Below are 18474 nucleotides of genomic sequence, written 5' to 3' on the forward strand. Positions count from 1 at the left end.
TGCCGAATTCTGAATTCCCACGCTGTCAATTCAGACCGGATGCAAACCAAGCGCAGTATGTGCAAGTGAATAAAAAATGCAATCTTGTGACATTCACTCTAGTGTAAACAAACTTGACATCCAATATATGATATTGCGTACTTTTAGACTTGACCAGTTCTTGTATCAATTGAATTGTGAGTCGATATTTGAGTGTTGGACTTTGAACGGCTGTAAGGAGTCGCGTTTAGTCAATAATAGCCGACTTTAGCTTGACGGAACAAAGAAACCAACTAGTTCCCCGTTTAAAGTGCACTGATAAATTATAAATACAACTTTTTATAAGCTTCAGCTCTTGTTTAAATACCGTTTCAAGTTGCACCGCTATTCAAGTGGCAGTTGAACAAATTCAACGATTTTCTCCAACCGAACGACAATTTCCGCTTGACTGCAGTTTATCTAACATCTACGCCTCGAACTGTCATTTGACAGCTCATTCAAACGGTTAAATACGTATTTATTTGCCAATCCATTGCTTCATTTTCCGATACGATTTCAAAGTCTTTATATTAGTCATATAAAAAGAAATGACCATTGGATCAACCCATTTGGCTGCCCATCCCTTGTATCCTTTAATACTAGAGTTATGGCAGCTTCGAGATGAGTCAGAGACTACCGTCAGTCTTGACAGCTTGCAAACTACTTTGGAGCTTATTCAAGAGCTTTTTGCCGAGTATAGTACTATCATGTGCACAATGGCAGTGTTCAGTGCACAACTTACTGAAAACAGCCCAGATCGCTGGGTTGTTTCTATGGTTGTAGTTTTAGTCCATCAAATCATTGACAACTGCAGCTCAAGGTCTAAACTATACGCAATCGGAAAGCGCGATATTGCTTCTTTTTCCAATCTCTGCAACTCTCCACAACGAGCTGTAGTGCAGTGCAATGGTGAACCTCAAGCTCTCACGACCAACCATATACATGTTCAATACAGTATTGTCAAGATCAGTTGCAATACTGACTCTGTGCATCAGAATGCAACTAATTTTTCAGGAAAGCTAAATATGGTGCCTCTAGATATCCATTACGGGTTTGCCCACACTTCAGCAGTGCCAACTATCAAGTATGCTTCGGAGATTACTCAAGTTGCACCCACATCGATTCAGCATTTATCTCAATCTGTTTTGTCCATTTCAAGCAATGCCGATTCACCAGAGTCTTTGTCAAGCGTATCTACACTTGGATATCCTAGTCAACCCCACGGCGGTAATGCCAAGATAAAGGAAATAGGAGTTGCCAAACCTGCAAAAAAATTCAAGCATTGCAAAGATTCACCCGTTTCTGATATATTACGTACTAAACAAAACCCTGCTTCTGTCACAAAAACGATTTTGATTGTAAAAGGATCAGCTCTCAAAAATACAGGTTTAAAGGTAGAGTAATCATTCTATATTGAGAATTGAAACATTTAAAATCACGACTGATTTTTAATTTATATATTGATCATTGCATTGATAGTCTCGCCTGCCGCGACCAAACCACTCTGTAGAAGTGCAATCTTATTTAAAGGACTGGATCACCAAGCATAAGGCTCATCCATATCCGAGCGAAGAGGCCAAGCAAGCCATGTGCCTTCATACCGGTTTAGAACTTATTCAACTTAACAACTGGTTTATTAATGGTAAGCCGAATACTGTATCGTGCCATTCGTAGATGTATGGTTTAAAAACTGATTATTCTAGTGTTTGTAACTATGCAGCTCGAAGGAGGTATCTCAAGTAATCTATACGTGTTTTGACAGTATATCAATAAAGTGAATCTACTGTAATTGACTATGATAAGGATAGATTGCTGATAGGGTTGAACACACTGATACCGAGACCTATTACAAAGTAATTTTATTGAGAACTAGGGCTGATTGGCAAGACATATTTGGCGAGTTTTGGCAATAAAATGCAACTTTCGTTTATAGCTGGCCAATATGAACAACCCACCAGATGAGCTCAAGTTTGTGCTGACATATCTGCAGCGTGCACAGGAACTGCAGGCGAGAGAGCCCATTGTGGCATACTACTGTGAGTCTGGCCTATTTGGACTGCTTTTGCTGATTTGATTATCAGTATACAAGGATGCAGTTTAGGATTTTATCAATAGAATCCCTGGCGCAGCTGCCAATTCAATCATGACTATCTAGTGTCCATTGCATCCTAAATCCTTTTAGAATTCAACACATGGCTGACAATGCATACCTGTCCTAGGCAACTATTACTCTGCAAAACTTGCTATTGAAGCAGGAGCGACTAGTAAAGAGAGCCAGGCGTTTTTATTGCAACTGCTGGACTTGTTGGAAAAGGTAGTTTGGTTTATAATCCAAGTTGTACTATCTATAGCTACTTTGTAAACTAACGGATAGTTTTTGATTGCATTTGGGACTTCAACATGATACTATATGAAAATAACTTGTTTTCAATATAAAGGACAAGGCGAATCTGGCAGGAAACGAAGCGATTGGGAATGATGTAGTTGGATACGCACATGTAGAAAACTTTGCATTAAAGATTTTTGTCAATGCTGATAATGAAGACAGAGCAGGCAAGGCAAGCAAGTGAGTTGACAATATCTAAATGCAGTCGCAAAAGGCTTTACTATAATGGTTTACTCACTGTCTCGATCTGACCGTATTTCCAGAAAAACTGCCAAAACATTCCTGGCAGCATCCATCTTTTTGGAATTACTCAAGACATTTGGTGAGCTGGATCCCGAGGTTAGTCTTGATATCTGGTAATGGGTTTTTATAGCTTATTCGCGTAAAATGGTATTATACTACAACTCAACCTATATCCGGTCAAATAGGTCCAGCAAAAAATTCGATATGCCAAGTTTAAAGCAGCCGATATTATCAAAGCTATCAAAGAAGGCAGAACGCCAACACCAGGTCCACCAGGTGGAGAACCAGATGATACGATCAGTGCAGATCTGTCACATATGAATCTCATGCAAAGCCAGTCGAATATGACTCCTGATAGCTCCGTTCCGATTGATCCTCGCTTTATGAGCACTGAAGCCTCAACAGTACCATTTGAAAATGCTTATAATGGACATTCTTCATCGCTATTGACAGCATCAACTGTGGCTGTATCTCCAACGGGATATCAATCATCTGCACATACCGATCAGCCGCCTATTTCTTCTTCGTTCCATCAATCCTATCCATCCCATCCCACTCCGTATATTCCGTTTGAAGGATCACTGCCCACTCCAGTTAGCCATCAACCTCCAGCAACACCATTAGTGTCTGGATACGATGCGATTCCACCACACAAAGCCCAAACACCAATAGCCGAAGTGAGCGGATATTCAAACGCACTATTTGATGAGCAATTGCACCAAACGACTTCTCAAGCTCAAAGATATGCCAAGTTTGCGATTAGCGCTTTGCAGTTTGAAGATATTCCTACAGCGATTGATAATCTGCAAAAGGCACTTGCCACACTGCAGCCATTATCTCATCAACCAATGAAATAAGTGATTCTAGCAACTGATTGTATTTTGGATTGATTCGATGTGAATTCAGTGTTGGGTAAACTATTGCCATGCAGATAAGATGGTGTCGAGTGCAAATTTAATTGGAATTTAACCAGATTCTCTGCTATAGTAAGCCATTGATGGATACTTCCATTGGCAAGACATCATTGAATGCTGGCGAATCTACTCCTGATAATATAGAAACTCATTCTCTACTCAAGCGACCCATTTCCTTGCTTGTTGCTGATTTGTTTAGTAAACTGCTGACTCCCCTCAAACTTTTGTCTGCTAAAAGACCCAAACCATTCAACATTGAAGAATTGGATAGCGTCGAGTCGGCTAGTCAGGATCCATCTGCTCATAAAAGTACTACTCCAACTGCTTCTGACACTCTTTATCCTCCAGAATCAGCATTCAACACTCTTACAATGCCTCCGTCAAAATACTCCGTTTCGTATAAACCCACTACAAACTTTACTGTCACTAACATCGAAGCTTCATCATCGCTTGAATCCTATCGATGGGACAGACAGAGAAGTCTTAGCAATACAACAGATTCTCAAACTGTATCGCTTACAAATACATCATTTTCAAAAAAGTCGCCCACCAGAACAAACAAAATTACCGAGCCTTCAATCAAAAGACTGTGGTCACCAACTGCTTGGGCTGTCACTCCAAACAGAGCCAATTCTATTCCTTCATCAACCAAAAGTAGTCAGAATGGTTCAGTATCCTATCATCTTGGCAATCGTGTTTCCAAGAAACGTGCAACCAATGGATTGTCATACATCAGGAATCATGTAATTCCAAGCCTTGATGTGCATGCATTTTGGTTGTATTTGCACGAATCAATATACTGAATCTGATTATCTTGTGTTTTTGAAAATTTACTTTTATTGTAGATAGCTCAGCGAGGCAACCAGGCACAAACTTCGCTCCTCCAGCAATATATTTCGGGATATACGGAAGCAACTCGATCAGGTAGAAACGCATATTTGATGTATTTCAATTCTACAAACATTCGTATACGCACGTTTACTTTGCACAAAATTAAATCAACGCATTACTTTTAAAACATCAATAATACCTAGGATTCCAAAGTTCTGCTAGTGATTTTGTAGCTGTAGAGTCGTATTTGAAGCAAGTAAGAGTCGGTGAACTTGCACAGGAAACCGAAGCATCTAAACAGCTTGCTGTAAAATCTTTGGAAAGAAAAGCACGACTAGAGAATGCCGTTTCTCAATCACGCTCTACACCGAAACCCAAATACACACCATCGTAAGTCAGGTGCTAACAATAGGGCACTATCGAGCTTCTGCTTGAATTATACATGTATATGATTGATTTTTAACATTCCATGCTTGATTTATTGTAACAGTAAACACACTGCTCTCTCGACTACATTTAGTGATACAGAATGGATTCAAAGTCTACGAAGAAAGGTTGAGCAGAGTTCCAAGAGGTAGATTTTGTATTAAATGATGGAAATATTTTATTGGTTTGAGATGTATAGACTAAATCATTTAAACTTTATTTACGAGCATAGTTTGAGTGATATTAGAACTTCAGAAATACAAACTCCCATCTTTGACTCACTTTTAGCCAAAGATAGTCTTCAAGATGAAATGGTTGGTTTTCTACTGAAACAAGAGTGTTTTGTGTGGGATGTAGATTTGGCACTGATCCTTTTTATTTCACCGTAGATCAAAAAGCTTAAGCTGCAGAAAAATCAACAGGTAACACAGTTACTTTGAATCTAAAGGCTGTTGCGTGAATTCAGTTTGTATTGCATCTAACACGTTTAGTCAAATTTTAAAAGGCCATAGTGCCATTGTCAAAAGAGGCACAAATGAAGGTAGAAGATGCTATGTCTCCTGGCGTCGAATTACTTGTACAAGGATTCAGTGTCAGTATTTGCAAAAAAGACATACATACCCTCAAAGGTTCCTCGTGGCTTAATGACGAAGTATGGCAATTTGTGTCTAGTTCATCTTGATTTTTAAAACTATTACTATTGGCATTTTAGTAATCGATTTTATACTTATCCAATGGCTAGATTATCAACTTTTATGGTCAATTATGTATGAAGCGGTCCAAAGATTTTCCTGAAAAGTATCCTAAAATCCATATATTCAATACGTTTTTTTATGAAAAGCTTAGAACTCAAGGGTATAGCAGTGTTCGGAGATGGACTAAAAAGGTAACTATTAGCTGAGCATTAGCCAACTGTGATGAAATGTCAGACCATTGTTAAAGTAGAATATATTTTAGGTGGATCTGTTTTCAATAGATTTAATTATTATCCCAATTCATATTGGGATGCATTGGACTTGCGCCGCTATTAATTTTAAAGCATCGCAATTTGAATATTATGACTCGTTGTTGGGAGATAACTACTTGTGTCTTGAGGTACTATAGCTTTATCCATCAACTTTGTTTCTAAACCATTTAAAACACCTGCGCTAACAATTGGTACTGCGATTGTCTATTTTAATTTACAATTGAAGCTATTGCGCGATTATTTGATTCAAGAAAGCAATGACAAAAAAAAGAAACAGCTTGATTTGGATAATTGGGAAAACTGGATTCCAAAGGTTTGTAACGGTTTTTTTGAATATCTATTCCATTGTAGATTATATCTGAGTTTGTTTTCATGATACCAATTGTATATTTGTGCTTTATAGAATATTCCTACACAACAGAATGGTTATGACTGCGGCGTGTTTACCTGCACATTTATGGAGTTTTTGTCACGGCAAGCTCCGTTCACATTCTCCCAAGAAGATATGGGATTGATACGTCGACGGATAGCGTATGAGATTTTAACAATGAATTTATTAACATCTTGATATTTTTTAAACTTTGTAGAGTTCAATTTTTTCAATTGGTTTAGCTTTTAGACAATTATCAAATTTTATTTTTAAACCCGAGTGGATGTTTTTGCACATTCATTGAATTAGTGGTGTTTTCTACTATTGCCGAAACATTTGGTTGCATACTCATTTCACTAAACTCCTTTGGCAAATAGCCATATCTAACATATACAACTAAAACTCGATAGGTTGAAATTGACCAATGATGTCACTACACATTACTGAGAGGCAACTAAACCAGCAGGGTTTGTTGCGGTTTTTGTTGCCATCATTAATGGTTTAAACCCAAGCTCTTCGATTGGAATCGAAAACTCGGTGAGTTTTGCTTCGTATACTCGGATCATATCATTATGAGCCTAAAGTAGATGAAAGATGTAAATAGCCAGTTAGCGTATCATAAATAATACCAATGCAAAAAGTAGCCAAAACAAAATACCTTGGTGACCTTGGACAGATCATACTGTAGCTCCTTTATTTGATGGTTTTTGGCACTGAGTACATCTTCAAGACGTTTGGTAAGACTAGAAAGTGCAGCTGGATCTAGATTTGTAGCTTTAAGAACCTCATTGACCTGCAGTTCCTTCTTTTCCAGGTTTTCCTTGAGGGAATCGACCTTTTTTTCAAGAATCTACCAATCAGCAACAGCTATAGTTAGTACAGATTGCTCATCTTTGTGCAGTTATTAACACATAGCATGCTTTTCATAGCATAACACAACGATTAACGTACAAGATTCTTGAATCCAGTTTTTTGTTGGACACTAATAATACGATCAACAAAGTTTTCATAGAGTTCGTCGCGTTCTTTTTGAACTTGCGAGAACCTTTGCTCAAGGACTTCGTGTTCCCATGTCAACTGTTTAAACTTTTCTTCAAGCACCTTGAGTCGAGCTTTGGCATTTTGCAACGACATTTTGTCTTTTTCGTAATGGGCCAACTCACGTTTAAGAGAATCTCCCTCTGCCAAAGCAATTTGAAGCGGTTCGGATAAACGCTTGTTTTCTGCAGTGATATCGGCCATTTGTTTTTCGTTTCGTTCTTCCTTTTTTTTCATGTCTTCAACTTGCTCCTATAGTGTGGTACGTAGTGTTAGATATAAATCAAGTATCAAATAAAAGTCAGAGTGCTTGGACAGCAGGGATTCTAAATATCAAAAGTAACCTTACTTTAAGAGAGTTGATCAATGCCAAGTTGTTTAATGTAATATCATTGTAATAGTTTTTGATTTCGGTAAATGCCTTGTCATGATTTTTCATTAGTGCGTTGATCTGACCATTTTTCCGTTCCTCAATTTCATGAATTTCGTTTTTACGCTTGAGTTCCAAATCGTCACGAATCACCTTCATCTTTTTTTCATACTTGGCGTGTAGCTCTTTTGCTTGGCGTTCAAAATCATTACGCATGCTGGTGATTTCTTGATCATGGCGTTGCTTGAGATTCTTGATAATATCTTCATGAGATAGTTCAAACTCTTTGAGTTCTAGTTTCAATGAGCGCTTATCTTTTTTAAGCTGTTGCTCGCGTGTCAAGTGTTCCTCTTGATCGAGCTGTAAAGCTCGTTCCGAGTCGGACTGAAGGTGTGCAACATTATTTTGATACTCGTAAAGCAAATGCTTAACTTTTTGTTTGTACACCTGACAAATTTAAAAAGGTCAGTTTGATCATTGCCAGACCCAACCAAACGTGTTCAGTGTCGTAGCCATTACCTTGATTTCTACTTGATGCTTTTCCTCTTGCTCTTCAAGCTCTCTATCTCTGTTTAGTAGCTCTGATTTGGATGTGTTGAGTTCATTTTTTGTGATTTCCCAAAAATGATTGATCTTGTCCTATTTGAATATTATTCCAATCACCCATATCAAACTCGTTTGAGTCTTGCAACATCTACATCTTTGTACACCCATATTATGGTATGTCCATTCTAGATTGAAAGGATTCAAAAGTTTGAAAATAAATATACAGTAAAGGCATATCAAAAATAGTGTACCCTTTCTAATTGAAAGTAATTTCGCTCTTGACGCTCAATGGCCAATTCCTCTTGATATTTTTTAAGTTCCTCGGCCATATCACCCGCCAACATTGGTGCTACATCACCGCCAATGGATGTAGAACTTTTTGGCTTTTTAAGGTCTTTTTTCGAGGACCCAAGCGTGGTCTTTGATGCTTTGGTGGGTGTCTTTTTAGAGGCGGCAGACTAAAAAGTATTGCAAGTTTAAACAAGATGACATAGGTTGGGTCAAGATTGTAGCAAAAATAGTTTGAAATTAGTCAATTTGAATCTTGACCGTAGTTGGTAGCCATGTGGCTGCTATTTACAACATATATTGAATGATTCAAGTTACCATATATTTGTATATTCCAAGGTTTTTTTACACTGCCAGAGTCTGAAGTGGTCGTTTGTCGAATCGAGATGACAAAGTTTGAATCCGAGTCGCGTTGCAGGTCGTGCAGCTGGAATTTAAAAGTGAATTTAATGCACGTGATTGATTCCTATTGAATGCGATTCGGCACAACAACACTTTGCCAGATCCCCACTATCAGCCAGTCGATATCTGAGCCTGCTATTATGATGGCCAGCACAATGAACACCGATTCAAATTCTGCAACAGCTGTTCAGGGAGTTAAACTGAATGCTCTTCATCAGGCTGCGTCTTTGCTGGATATGCGAGCTGCTAAGGATTGGTGCGTTGCATTTTATTTTGTGGTTCAATTAGTGCGTTGAATGTTATACAGCTGCTTAGAATTAGAATCTGGTATAATATACAATGAAACAATAGATTCATTTGTAATAATCAGATTTCATTTTAAACCGCTTTATTGGAGATATATCGACATTGATTAACCTGATGTTCACTACCAAATTGTTATTCTACAATGAATTTGTCGGATTCAATTGGGTTTAATATATAAATCGTATGGCATTTCCTATCTATACGAATCTAGCTTTCATGACTTGAATGAATTGTGCAAAAGTATGTAATCTGAACAATTCATCCAATCTATTCAGTCCTGTATCAAATATTCTAACCTTTCAACCAAAATTTTGACAAAGATCGTTTGGAAGCAATACAAAGAGGTCTTGTTTCACCAGATCACGAAGCCAGTGCATCGCTTAATTTCATGCGAAAGGATGGTTTCCTGTCACTTCCAGACTATATTTTCCAGCAATATGACAGTGAGTTCATTTTATCAACCCTTTGCATTATATTCACGCTTGGCTGCGTGGTCTTTTCAATATAGTGATGTTTGCCGACTTTTCTTATGACCGTTACTTGCAACTAACTATTCATTTTTTAACAAACTTTTGATTCAGCTATTCAAAGTCGGAGTTTTATGGGAATATTTCCCGAGATTAATCGAGTTTGGATCAGTATTGACAATAGACTGTATTTGTGGAACTACGATGATAGTGGCGATAGGCAAGTGCATGGTGCTGCCATCAACCATTAGTCTGCATGAAATTTCATCTGGCTAATGCAAAGTATATATGTATTATTTAGTGCCATCAACACATTTGATGATCAAGAGCAGATCATCATTAGCGCAGCTCTTGTTAAACCAATTCTAGGTATTCTTTTGCTCAAAATAGATATTTTTAGCCACCAGCCTATTTCTAATTGTAATGATTTCAAACTAGGTGTGTTCTTGGAGCAAATTGAATATGTTTTGGTGGTGGCCACCCCATTGGAAATCATTCTTCTTGGAGTTGCATTTTCCAAGAAAGGACAGGATGGAGTCTCGCGTGGATCTATGTCTATTTATCGTACAGACATGTCTATTGCCTCGGATGGAGTCAACATGACCAGCATATTTGGTACTGATACTGGACGTATATTTATGCGAGGAAACAATGGGCAGCTATATGAGTTAGAATATGAGGTACAGTTGCCACAACACTCTTGCTTTATTATAGCTTTCCATTTGTCATGCACTTGACTAATTTTATAATTGCTTTTAAATAGTCTCAAGATGGATGGTTAACCAGAAAGATAAGGAAAATCAATCGTACCTCGAGTGGGATCATATCGTATATTCCAACCTTTTTACTGTGGGGAGGTGAAAGTAAGACTATTCTTGACAATTTTTGGACTGTGATACTTGGCATAGCCACAACTGATATTTACTAAACTTGCAGATGCCGTTAAACTTGCAACTGTTGACAACAATCTCAAGGCACTATATACTATTTCTCCAACAAACGATGTTTCGGTATGTTTTTTATTCTTTTAAAAGTACATCAATGATTTGGATTATTAAAAATACCGAGTTTTTTGATTTAAATCACTAGGTATACTCTCTTGGTCCAGATGGAAAGGGTATGACTCGTGTTGCCACAATATCCGATCTATTTTCTCGAACTATAGGCTTTTCTGCGTTTATTCCTCAAAGTGCATTGGATGAGCCCAAATTCGAAATTGTGTCCATCTATCCAGTGTCGCTCAACGAGTCTCGTCAAATCCACATGGTTGCTGTGACGTCGACAGGAATTCGTCTCTACTTTTCGTGTACTCAGCATATTTCTCACAATAGCTACATGCATGACTCAAATACCATAGCTGGCCCTACTGGTCTTCGACTTGTATTTGCACTGGGGCCTCCTGTTGTTTCACAAGGATTATCCAGTTATAATGTAGTTGGGAGTGCTAAGATACACGAAGCATTTTATGCCAACGGATTGCTGATTGCATCACAGTCATTTTCAGATGAGGTTGATCGTGTCATTGGAGTGTCCATGAACTGCGGTATGATGGCACAGGTATGGCATTTAATTTGTTATATGCTTTGCCTTTCTAGTTTGTTGCTTACTAACATAAGTGTGATGTCTTTCATTCAAACTCCTGTTGAATACTTTTAGACTTCACCAATGTTTTTATCTGAACTGGGAAGTTTTGTTGATGTTGATGGCAAAACATGGGCAATTGCTGAAGCTTCTACTAAACCATCAAGCAAGGACAAACATTCAGTAGCAAACACCCCGGGAATGGCTCTTAACGAACTTGCGATGCAGTTTGAATATCCGGCAAGGCGGTTTCATTTGTTGACAAATATGGGTAAATTTGCATAGTTTGTTTTCTGTTGATAGACTATGTCTAACTTGGCATGTAATTGAACACATTTTTATGTATGCACTTGGTTTATTTGGTTTAGGTTTATCCACTATTTCCAAACTTCGTCCTATAGATTTGTTGGTTCAATTGCTTAAGCATTCTAACGGACAGGATCTTCGAGGGTTTGAAGACTTTTTTATTACGTATGGAAAAGATCAGAGCTGTGCAATGTCACTTGGCATTGCGTGTGACCATTCGTAAGTAAATTGTAATTGAGCAGGATTTATTACATTTGATGCCATTTATGAACCAACACGTTTTATTTTAGATCCATCAAATCTGGACCTACAGGTATTCAATTAGCGGTTGGATGTTTCAATTCATATTACTCTTGTACTTATTTTATTGCTATTAGATATTCTGTTACCAGCTGTGGTTGCACTTGCCACCAGACTCTTTTTTGAATTTGGTGGGAAAGCCACTTTGATTCAAAGTCAGCCCCATTTATCAGGAGGTATGTACGACTTTATATATGTCTTTGATTTGATCTACCTTTTAACGCGTATCCATAATCACAACTAGGTGGTCCACTTGGAGTTCCTGTATCTACATTTGAAGTGCATTATAGTGCCAAACATGACGGATTGGCACTTTACCTTTTGCGTGCACTTCGTCCTATTTGGACTGTTGAGCTTATTCAAAAAAAGTATCGATTTGGTTTGATTTTGGCTTGTTTCATGTTGCATTTTAACTCACTAGTCTTTAACAGGAAAGCTGCAGATGGATCAGAGAAATGGGAAGCTACGCAAAGTATTCAAGATCTGATTTTAGTGCAGATGAATCTAGCATCTCTTGATAAATTTCTAAACAAGTATGTAGTTCGCACTCGTAGCTAAAGACCAACCCATTTGGTTGCTAACTTTTGTAAAGATATCCGCGTTTTACTGCTTTACCAACCCCTGATACTCGTCCCTCTGGCGTCGATCCTGAGGCCTGGAAGGTGTGTTTCAATAGTTGATATTTTAATTGGTATTTACCGACTCCTTACTTGATTAGTGTGATCAATTTTAACCCTTACTGATCGATTGGATTTTTAGAAAGAACAAGAGTCTCTGGCAAACATGCACGAATTGATCCGCCAATCTCTTGAGACAATCTCATTTGTATCACTTTTGATAGACTACAAACTTCCTAGTATGATTGCAGGGTGAGTACATGCTGCATACATGTAATTTCTACTGCATCTGATTTTATAACTGATTTTGTGTGGCTCAATATAATGTCTTTTGATATTTAGCATGACTGAATCTGAGAAGCGCGAACTTAAAGGATTTACTTTCCAGTCTCTTGTGTCTTCATCAAAAGGCCGAGATATTGGTAAAATGTTGATGACATCGCTTGTTAATAAGCAGATTGAAAAGGATATTGGAGTGGATATTATTACTGCTACTTTGCAGCAACGTTGCCCATCCATTTGCCAAACAAACGAAGTAATGTTTTTCAAGGTAACCTGCATTTATTGTGGCATTGCTTTTTAGCTCAATTTGCTGATTTGTGATGATATTGCCTACGGCTAATACTGTTTTGCTATAGGGAATTGAGTGTATCCAAAAAGCCAAACAAGCGGTTAGTCGCAATGAGCAGCTCACTATTATTGGTGAAGCCCTCAAGTGAGTATAAAGCCTAGCAATCCTGTTTTGCTTTGAATATGCACAAAAACTAAACTATCAATTTTTTGTTGATTTTTAATACTGTTTGCAGACTTTTCATGTCAGTGGTCAAACATATCCATTTTGAAAAACTGAGAACTGTTGTTGAGAGCTTCAAAAGTCTCCAGTACTATACTGGCGTTGTGGATCTTGCTCTGGTATATGCTGCTGAGCAAGACACTACCGAGTCTTTGAACCTTGTAAGTCGTGTGTATTACGCCTTTGTTAACCCGACATCATTTTTACGAGTCTATCATATTAAAACGACTTGGATATATATAGGACAATATCTCTTCTCGATCTTATTATAGACGCATTGAAAGCTACCGATTAATTTTTGGAATGCTGGCCAGTATTGATGATATGATTGCTCAGCCACAAAACTCCAAGTATTTCCAGACTGCTGAAGATATGGAAGCCATTAAAGCTCAAGTTTTTGCTCGAGCTGTAGCTTCATCTGATCAAGCTTTTCATACATCGCTTTATGACTGGCTTATTGAACAAGGCCGCCATACTGATTTGCTCCAGGTATTATCAATCTAGATTTTGCAGTGTGCATGTGGCAGTATTGCAACGTGAATGCATATTCTATATTTTATGCGTCCTAATACTTGACTATGTCTATGTCTATATAGATTCAATCACCATATCTTGAAGACTACTTGATTGCCAACAAGAGTGATTTGAACAAGGCTGAATATTTGTGTCAATACTATGCACGCAACAGCCGGTTTTCCGAAGCTGCCAAAATTTGTTCGTTTATGGCCCAATCTCCTGGGTAAATTTTGGCAGTATCGATGTGATGTTTATTCGTGTTTATATTTGAATTATACTAAACACGATTTTGTGATGCTTTAGACTTTTACTTTCCAGACGTATCGAGTATCTTACCAAAGCTGTAACAAACGCCAAGAGTTCTGCTGGGCACGAGTTTGGTGGCAATCAAGAGCTTCTTAATCAAATTACCGATGATTTGGATGTAAGTACCTTGGTCAATGTATAGGTTTTTAAAACTTGAATGGGTTTTGGATAATAAAGATTCTAATGCTTGATATTGTATAGGTTGCTCGACTTCAATTTGAAATTTACAACCGTGTTTCTGTCATGCCCAATACGGAGCATGCTCTGAACGATCTAAACTACAATCTTCATGATGTCACTTTGGTATGACTTGCCAGTGCCTAGTAATGTTGATTTTATAGATGCTTACTTGATCTGACTATTTTTAAAGTTGTTCCACAACTATGCTCGGCCCTATCAAATGCATGATCTTGTTTTGGCAATTCTTCATATTGCGGATCATGGTGTACAAGTTCGTGGTGTAGTAGAATCGGCTTGGATTGCTATTTTCTATCAAAGTAAGCTGATGGCTGGTATTTATTTAGATAGTTGAAGGGGTTTAGACTATTTTTAGGTACTGACATGTGCTCTATTATGTGACTTTCAACGATTAGCGAAAGAAGAAGCGCTTGCTACCGGCCGCTCTCCCATTGAAGCTCTTGGCGACAAAATTGAAGAACTTGGTCGGAGATTTTATCCAAACGATAATGTGTTCCCACTAGGTATTTTTGAGCGCACTGTGGTTATGCTTGAATATGTATTGTACATATTTACATTGACTAACGAGTTTAAAATTAATCAATGGCTTTTGTCACTTGGTTGGCGTTTACAATTTAGGATTTTTAATCAATAAGCTTGAACAAGAAACTTACGAATTTGAAGATGACTCTTCATTACACAAGGGATGGGTGGTAGATGCACTACGTGGCATCAATGTACCATTTTCCACCATATTCAACACTTTTAATGGGCTGTTTGAAACCAAGGTGATTTGACCACATATATGCCTGAAATATGCTTATTTTAAATACTAATATTGTCAATATTCTATTTTCTAATGATAGCTTCCACCATGGTCATCAAACAAGGCATTGGCATTTTTGATTCAAGAAATTTTGGTGTTGCTTGAAAAATGGCTAAAACATGTTCGGACTCTCCCTACAACTTCCTATGAAAAGTAATGCATTCATTGATTTTTTTATTTGGGATTATCCTTTTATGCTAACTTTTGTCCAATTTAAGGGAGGATTTTCCTATACCGATAGTTGATGAAGCAATTAGCAAGTATCTTGTCACTATCCATGCAGACGAAACCCAGATTGTAGATGCTCTACACAAAATCCAATCCCAACTTCGACGTGCGTTTTGATGATTGAACCAGGTTAATGATTTTATACCAAGATGAAAATAAAAATGCCTATTAATAAACGATTTTTGGGTGCCCTTTTCCAGACCAAATTTCATTGTTTGCTGCTTCATTTAAACACGGGCATTATTAAAATGTTGCAACATAGTCTTCATAATAAACTTTGTTCTCTACTGGATCTGTGCAAGCCTAGTAGAAATGTGACAACATACATCAGTCACTATATGATTAACAGGTTAAATCTTCCAATTAAATTGATGACATACTGTTAACATTTCTTCAACTTCTTCGTGCGAAAACACCTCTCCTTGTTGAGTTAGCAAACTTCGAAGCTCGTCTGGCATAAGAAACCCGCGTTTCTCTGTATCCAATACTTGAAATGCTCGATACAGCTTTTCGTCATCATCTCGAACACAGATGCTGGAATTGAGTATCTTCATAACCACCCTGGAAAACGTGCTGAACGAAATCGAATCACTGCTTTCAGTTTCTTGCATCTAAATTATCAGACATTAGTATATCTGTTGAATGGCATTGTACAAAGCTCTAATAAACGTGATGCAAGTTTGTAATGAACTAAGCTGTTTGCTAAATACCTCTTTAATCCATCCTTGAAGCTGCGACTCTGATGGGTATACATTGAGCGAGCGAATAATTGTGCCTATTTCTCGGACTTTTAAACCCAACAGTTTGAGTAAACCGAGTTGTTACTTATTGACAAAAAGCGCTTATTATTGTAATAAAAATAGCATATCTTACCATCGCACGATTGGTTGTTTTGTAAATCAAATGCCTCAAATGCTGCAGTAAATTAGGCTGTTAATTAGATGTTGGCATAGTCGTAGTACTTTTGAAATTCTACTCCACCTCTTTTGATTTTCTTGAAAAGAACTTGGTTATGCTCAATGGCTGTTGTAGCCGAGGCTATAGTTGCCATTTATCAGCTGTATTCACGTAAAATGTAGCACTAAATAAAGTGTCAAATTATATCATAAACAGCCTCATAAAATGACGAATGCCAGATTACTGAATATCGTGTCTTTTAAACTTTTTAGCTTACTGGTATTTCCGCATGTTTATGTTGTATAAAAAACTGAATGTTGACATCAGTTTCAGTCAATCCCACACTTGTTCAATTTCCAACTCTCCCTTGACTCAACATAAACATTATAGTATTGGGTGATTGTATTATATGATGGATGATGTGTTTGAAAGAATTAAGAGTACCAATTAAAGTCGATTTGTAGTAGAAAGCATAATGAATATTCAACCATTGTTTATTCTAAAGCAAAGTTGCCAAGATAAATACAAGTGTTCCATTTACGTGAATATGGCGGTAAATGCTACAGTTTCCAGATCAAGAATACTACAATAAAACAATTGCTTTAGCTCGGCTTGACACAAACGTGCTCTAATTATCAAATCAACAAATGCCAAAGTTTATTGTTTAGTGCAAACTGATCAGACATGACTTTTTAATCTTGATTCAGAAGCAACAGTTGTCTTGGGTTTGAAAGCTCATTTTGCAGCAGATGCCTTTGGTTTTGACTTGCTCTTGTTGACAGGAGCTTTACTACGCACTGACTTGGTCTTAATTTTTTTTGAAACACGACCCATAACACGCTTGATATTGTCAGATTTAGATGCACGAAGTCCCTCGGCGGTACTTTTGGTAGTTGAATTACCACTTTCAGCCAATGTTGGATTACTTCTGGAAATGCGCACTTGACGACCTTGTAAATCTGTATCATTCAGTTTCAATGCCAGTGAAACCGAGGATCGCTCGGCAAACTGAACATATCCGAATCCTTTTCCAACGTTTGTGTTTCGATCACGAATTACGCGTACATTTGCTATATAGTAAACACAATGTCAGCATTCAAATAATATTGATTAATCACTTGAATCTAAAATAAAACCAGGATTAATAAAATCAAATCATCCCGTACTTATATCACCACAGTCACTAAAAAAACTCCACAGAGCTTCTTCAGAAATGTCAAATAACAAATTTCCAATAAAGATGGATTTTTTGTGATCGTATTTTTTTTGCTGGGTTGTTTCAGATCTATCCACACGAAGATGTTTCTCTAAAAACAATGTGCCATGAAGTTCTAAAGCTTTTGAAACAGATTCGGGAAGTTCATAAACAATATAGGCGTTAAGTGAGTCTCGCTTATCATGAAATTGCTTGGCAGAATAGGCTAATTTGCGCGGCAGTTTTGAATTGAATGCCTATTTTCAAAGATTAATATCATCCATATTGATTGAAAACAATTTCTAGTTTAAAAACAGCAAAATACAACATCATGCCAACCTACAATAGATCTGAATCGAATACATTCAATTGTTCCAAATTGTGAAAATAGAGTTTTCAACTGTTGCAAGGCTGCCTTGTGATCCAACCATTCAAATTGTCAGTAAAATTGAATCATAAAGCATATATGATACACCACATAAATACCCGACCTTTTCAGTAACACAAATAGGTAGATTGCCAACAAAAATAGTACGGGATTGACGAGCAATGAGTTCCTTCAGTTTTTCTCGACGACTGAGCGACTGTTCTTTGGCCTTGGTTGCATCTTCAGCATCGGATCCATCAGCAACGTCAATCTCAGTACTTTTTGAAGAATTTTCAGTATTTATTTCAGATTTGGTTTCGATGGATGTGGCTGCAGTCACGACTGGTTCTATCGACTTGATGACAGGTTGAATACAGCTGTTTTGTGGAGCAAACATCATGCTTACAGGGTTTACAGGTGCAGATGTGGAAAACAATGAAGCGATTTTGGGATCTAGTTTTCCAACAGCTCCAAGGATCGACGTGGCAGCAGATGCAATATTTTCTTTGGTCTTGCTATTTTTTTTCGATTTTTTAGATTTAGTCTGTTTAATAGCAAGCTGAGGAATGTTTTGGGTAGAAGTTACGGCTAGTGGATCGCCTGTGACAAGAGGTTTCTCAACCAAATCATTTCCAGCAGCTTCAGCCTTGGAATCCTTTTTTGTTAGTTTGGATTGCTTACCCATTACTAAATATGTCAAGTTTTGTATTTTGAAAATCAAAAAAGTCGCAATTCAAGCCAAACTTTAATGACATGAATATGGGGTGCAGACCCCAATATCTATTGGGACGCA

General features: G+C 37.5%; 6 protein-coding genes across 6 annotated transcripts; 4 read left to right on the forward strand and 2 right to left on the reverse strand.

The window, feature by feature from the left end:
• Nucleotides 1–566: 566 nt before the first annotated feature.
• BATDEDRAFT_92649 (uncharacterized protein) lies at nt 567–1791 on the forward strand (the record flags this gene model as incomplete). Its single annotated transcript, XM_006682815.1, has 4 exons — nt 567–1412; nt 1498–1660; nt 1722–1748; nt 1781–1791. The coding sequence occupies 4 exons, from the start codon at nt 567–569 to the stop codon at nt 1789–1791; spliced, it is 1047 nt and encodes a 348-aa protein (XP_006682878.1).
• Nucleotides 1792–1960: 169 nt separating this feature from the next.
• BATDEDRAFT_36235 (uncharacterized protein) lies at nt 1961–3515 on the forward strand (the record flags this gene model as incomplete). The annotated part of the gene is made up of 5 exons (XM_006682793.1): nt 1961–2054; nt 2238–2332; nt 2457–2584; nt 2668–2743; nt 2833–3515. 5 exons carry the CDS (start codon nt 1961–1963, stop codon nt 3502–3504), a joined length of 1065 nt encoding a protein of 354 aa, XP_006682856.1. The 3' UTR covers nt 3505–3515.
• Nucleotides 3516–5371: 1856 nt separating this feature from the next.
• Nucleotides 5372–6353, forward strand: BATDEDRAFT_14763 (uncharacterized protein; the record flags this gene model as incomplete). Its single annotated transcript, XM_006682690.1, has 5 exons — nt 5372–5470; nt 5561–5704; nt 5776–5913; nt 6012–6098; nt 6189–6353. 5 exons carry the CDS (start codon nt 5372–5374, stop codon nt 6351–6353), a joined length of 633 nt encoding a protein of 210 aa, XP_006682753.1.
• Nucleotides 6354–8942: 2589 nt separating this feature from the next.
• Nucleotides 8943–15401, forward strand: BATDEDRAFT_92526 (uncharacterized protein; the record flags this gene model as incomplete). Its single annotated transcript, XM_006682816.1, has 26 exons — nt 8943–9055; nt 9874–9941; nt 10011–10252; nt 10336–10435; nt 10509–10582; nt 10662–11129; nt 11229–11424; nt 11522–11678; nt 11750–11772; nt 11837–11935; nt 12004–12138; nt 12181–12292; nt 12352–12421; nt 12519–12628; nt 12719–12926; nt 13015–13091; nt 13183–13330; nt 13413–13658; nt 13766–13908; nt 13989–14109; nt 14193–14294; nt 14362–14488; nt 14585–14692; nt 14808–14956; nt 15035–15147; nt 15213–15401. The coding sequence occupies 26 exons, from the start codon at nt 8943–8945 to the stop codon at nt 15337–15339; spliced, it is 3636 nt and encodes a 1211-aa protein (XP_006682879.1). The 3' UTR covers nt 15340–15401.
• Nucleotides 15402–15465: 64 nt separating this feature from the next.
• Nucleotides 15466–16273, reverse strand: BATDEDRAFT_28387 (uncharacterized protein; the record flags this gene model as incomplete). The annotated part of the gene is made up of 5 exons (XM_006682733.1): nt 15466–15525; nt 15603–15833; nt 15933–16009; nt 16096–16137; nt 16204–16273. The coding sequence occupies 5 exons, from the start codon at nt 16271–16273 to the stop codon at nt 15466–15468; spliced, it is 480 nt and encodes a 159-aa protein (XP_006682796.1).
• A 313-nt stretch (nt 16274–16586) lies between these two features.
• Nucleotides 16587–18370, reverse strand: BATDEDRAFT_36238 (uncharacterized protein). Its single transcript, XM_006682794.1, has 4 exons — nt 17806–18370; nt 17658–17729; nt 17286–17571; nt 16587–17189 (listed from the first exon to the last, which is right to left on the reverse strand). The coding sequence occupies exons 1-4, from the start codon at nt 18364–18366 to the stop codon at nt 16855–16857; spliced, it is 1254 nt and encodes a 417-aa protein (XP_006682857.1). The 5' UTR covers nt 18367–18370; the 3' UTR covers nt 16587–16854.
• Between the last annotated feature and the right edge of the window lie 104 nt (nt 18371–18474).

Source organism: Batrachochytrium dendrobatidis (assembly GCF_000203795.2).
Source record: "Batrachochytrium dendrobatidis JAM81 unplaced genomic scaffold BATDEscaffold_18, whole genome shotgun sequence".
Classification (NCBI taxonomy): domain Eukaryota; kingdom Fungi; phylum Chytridiomycota; class Chytridiomycetes; order Rhizophydiales; genus Batrachochytrium; species Batrachochytrium dendrobatidis.

What these genes read in the sequence shown, in the direction of transcription:
- BATDEDRAFT_36238 (XM_006682794.1), bottom strand. Translation starts at nt 18,366, where the DNA reads ATGGGTAAGCAATCCAAACTAACAAAAAAGGATTCCAAGGCTGAAGCT. An exon ending in GTATTCGATTCAGATCTATT is followed by an intron (nt 17,572 to 17,657) that starts GTAGGTTGGCAT and finishes CTTTGAAAATAG; the next exon opens with GCATTCAATTCAAAACTGCC. An exon ending in TAGTGACTGTGGTGATATAA is followed by an intron (nt 17,190 to 17,285) that starts GTACGGGATGAT and finishes TTTACTATATAG; the next exon opens with CAAATGTACGCGTAATTCGT.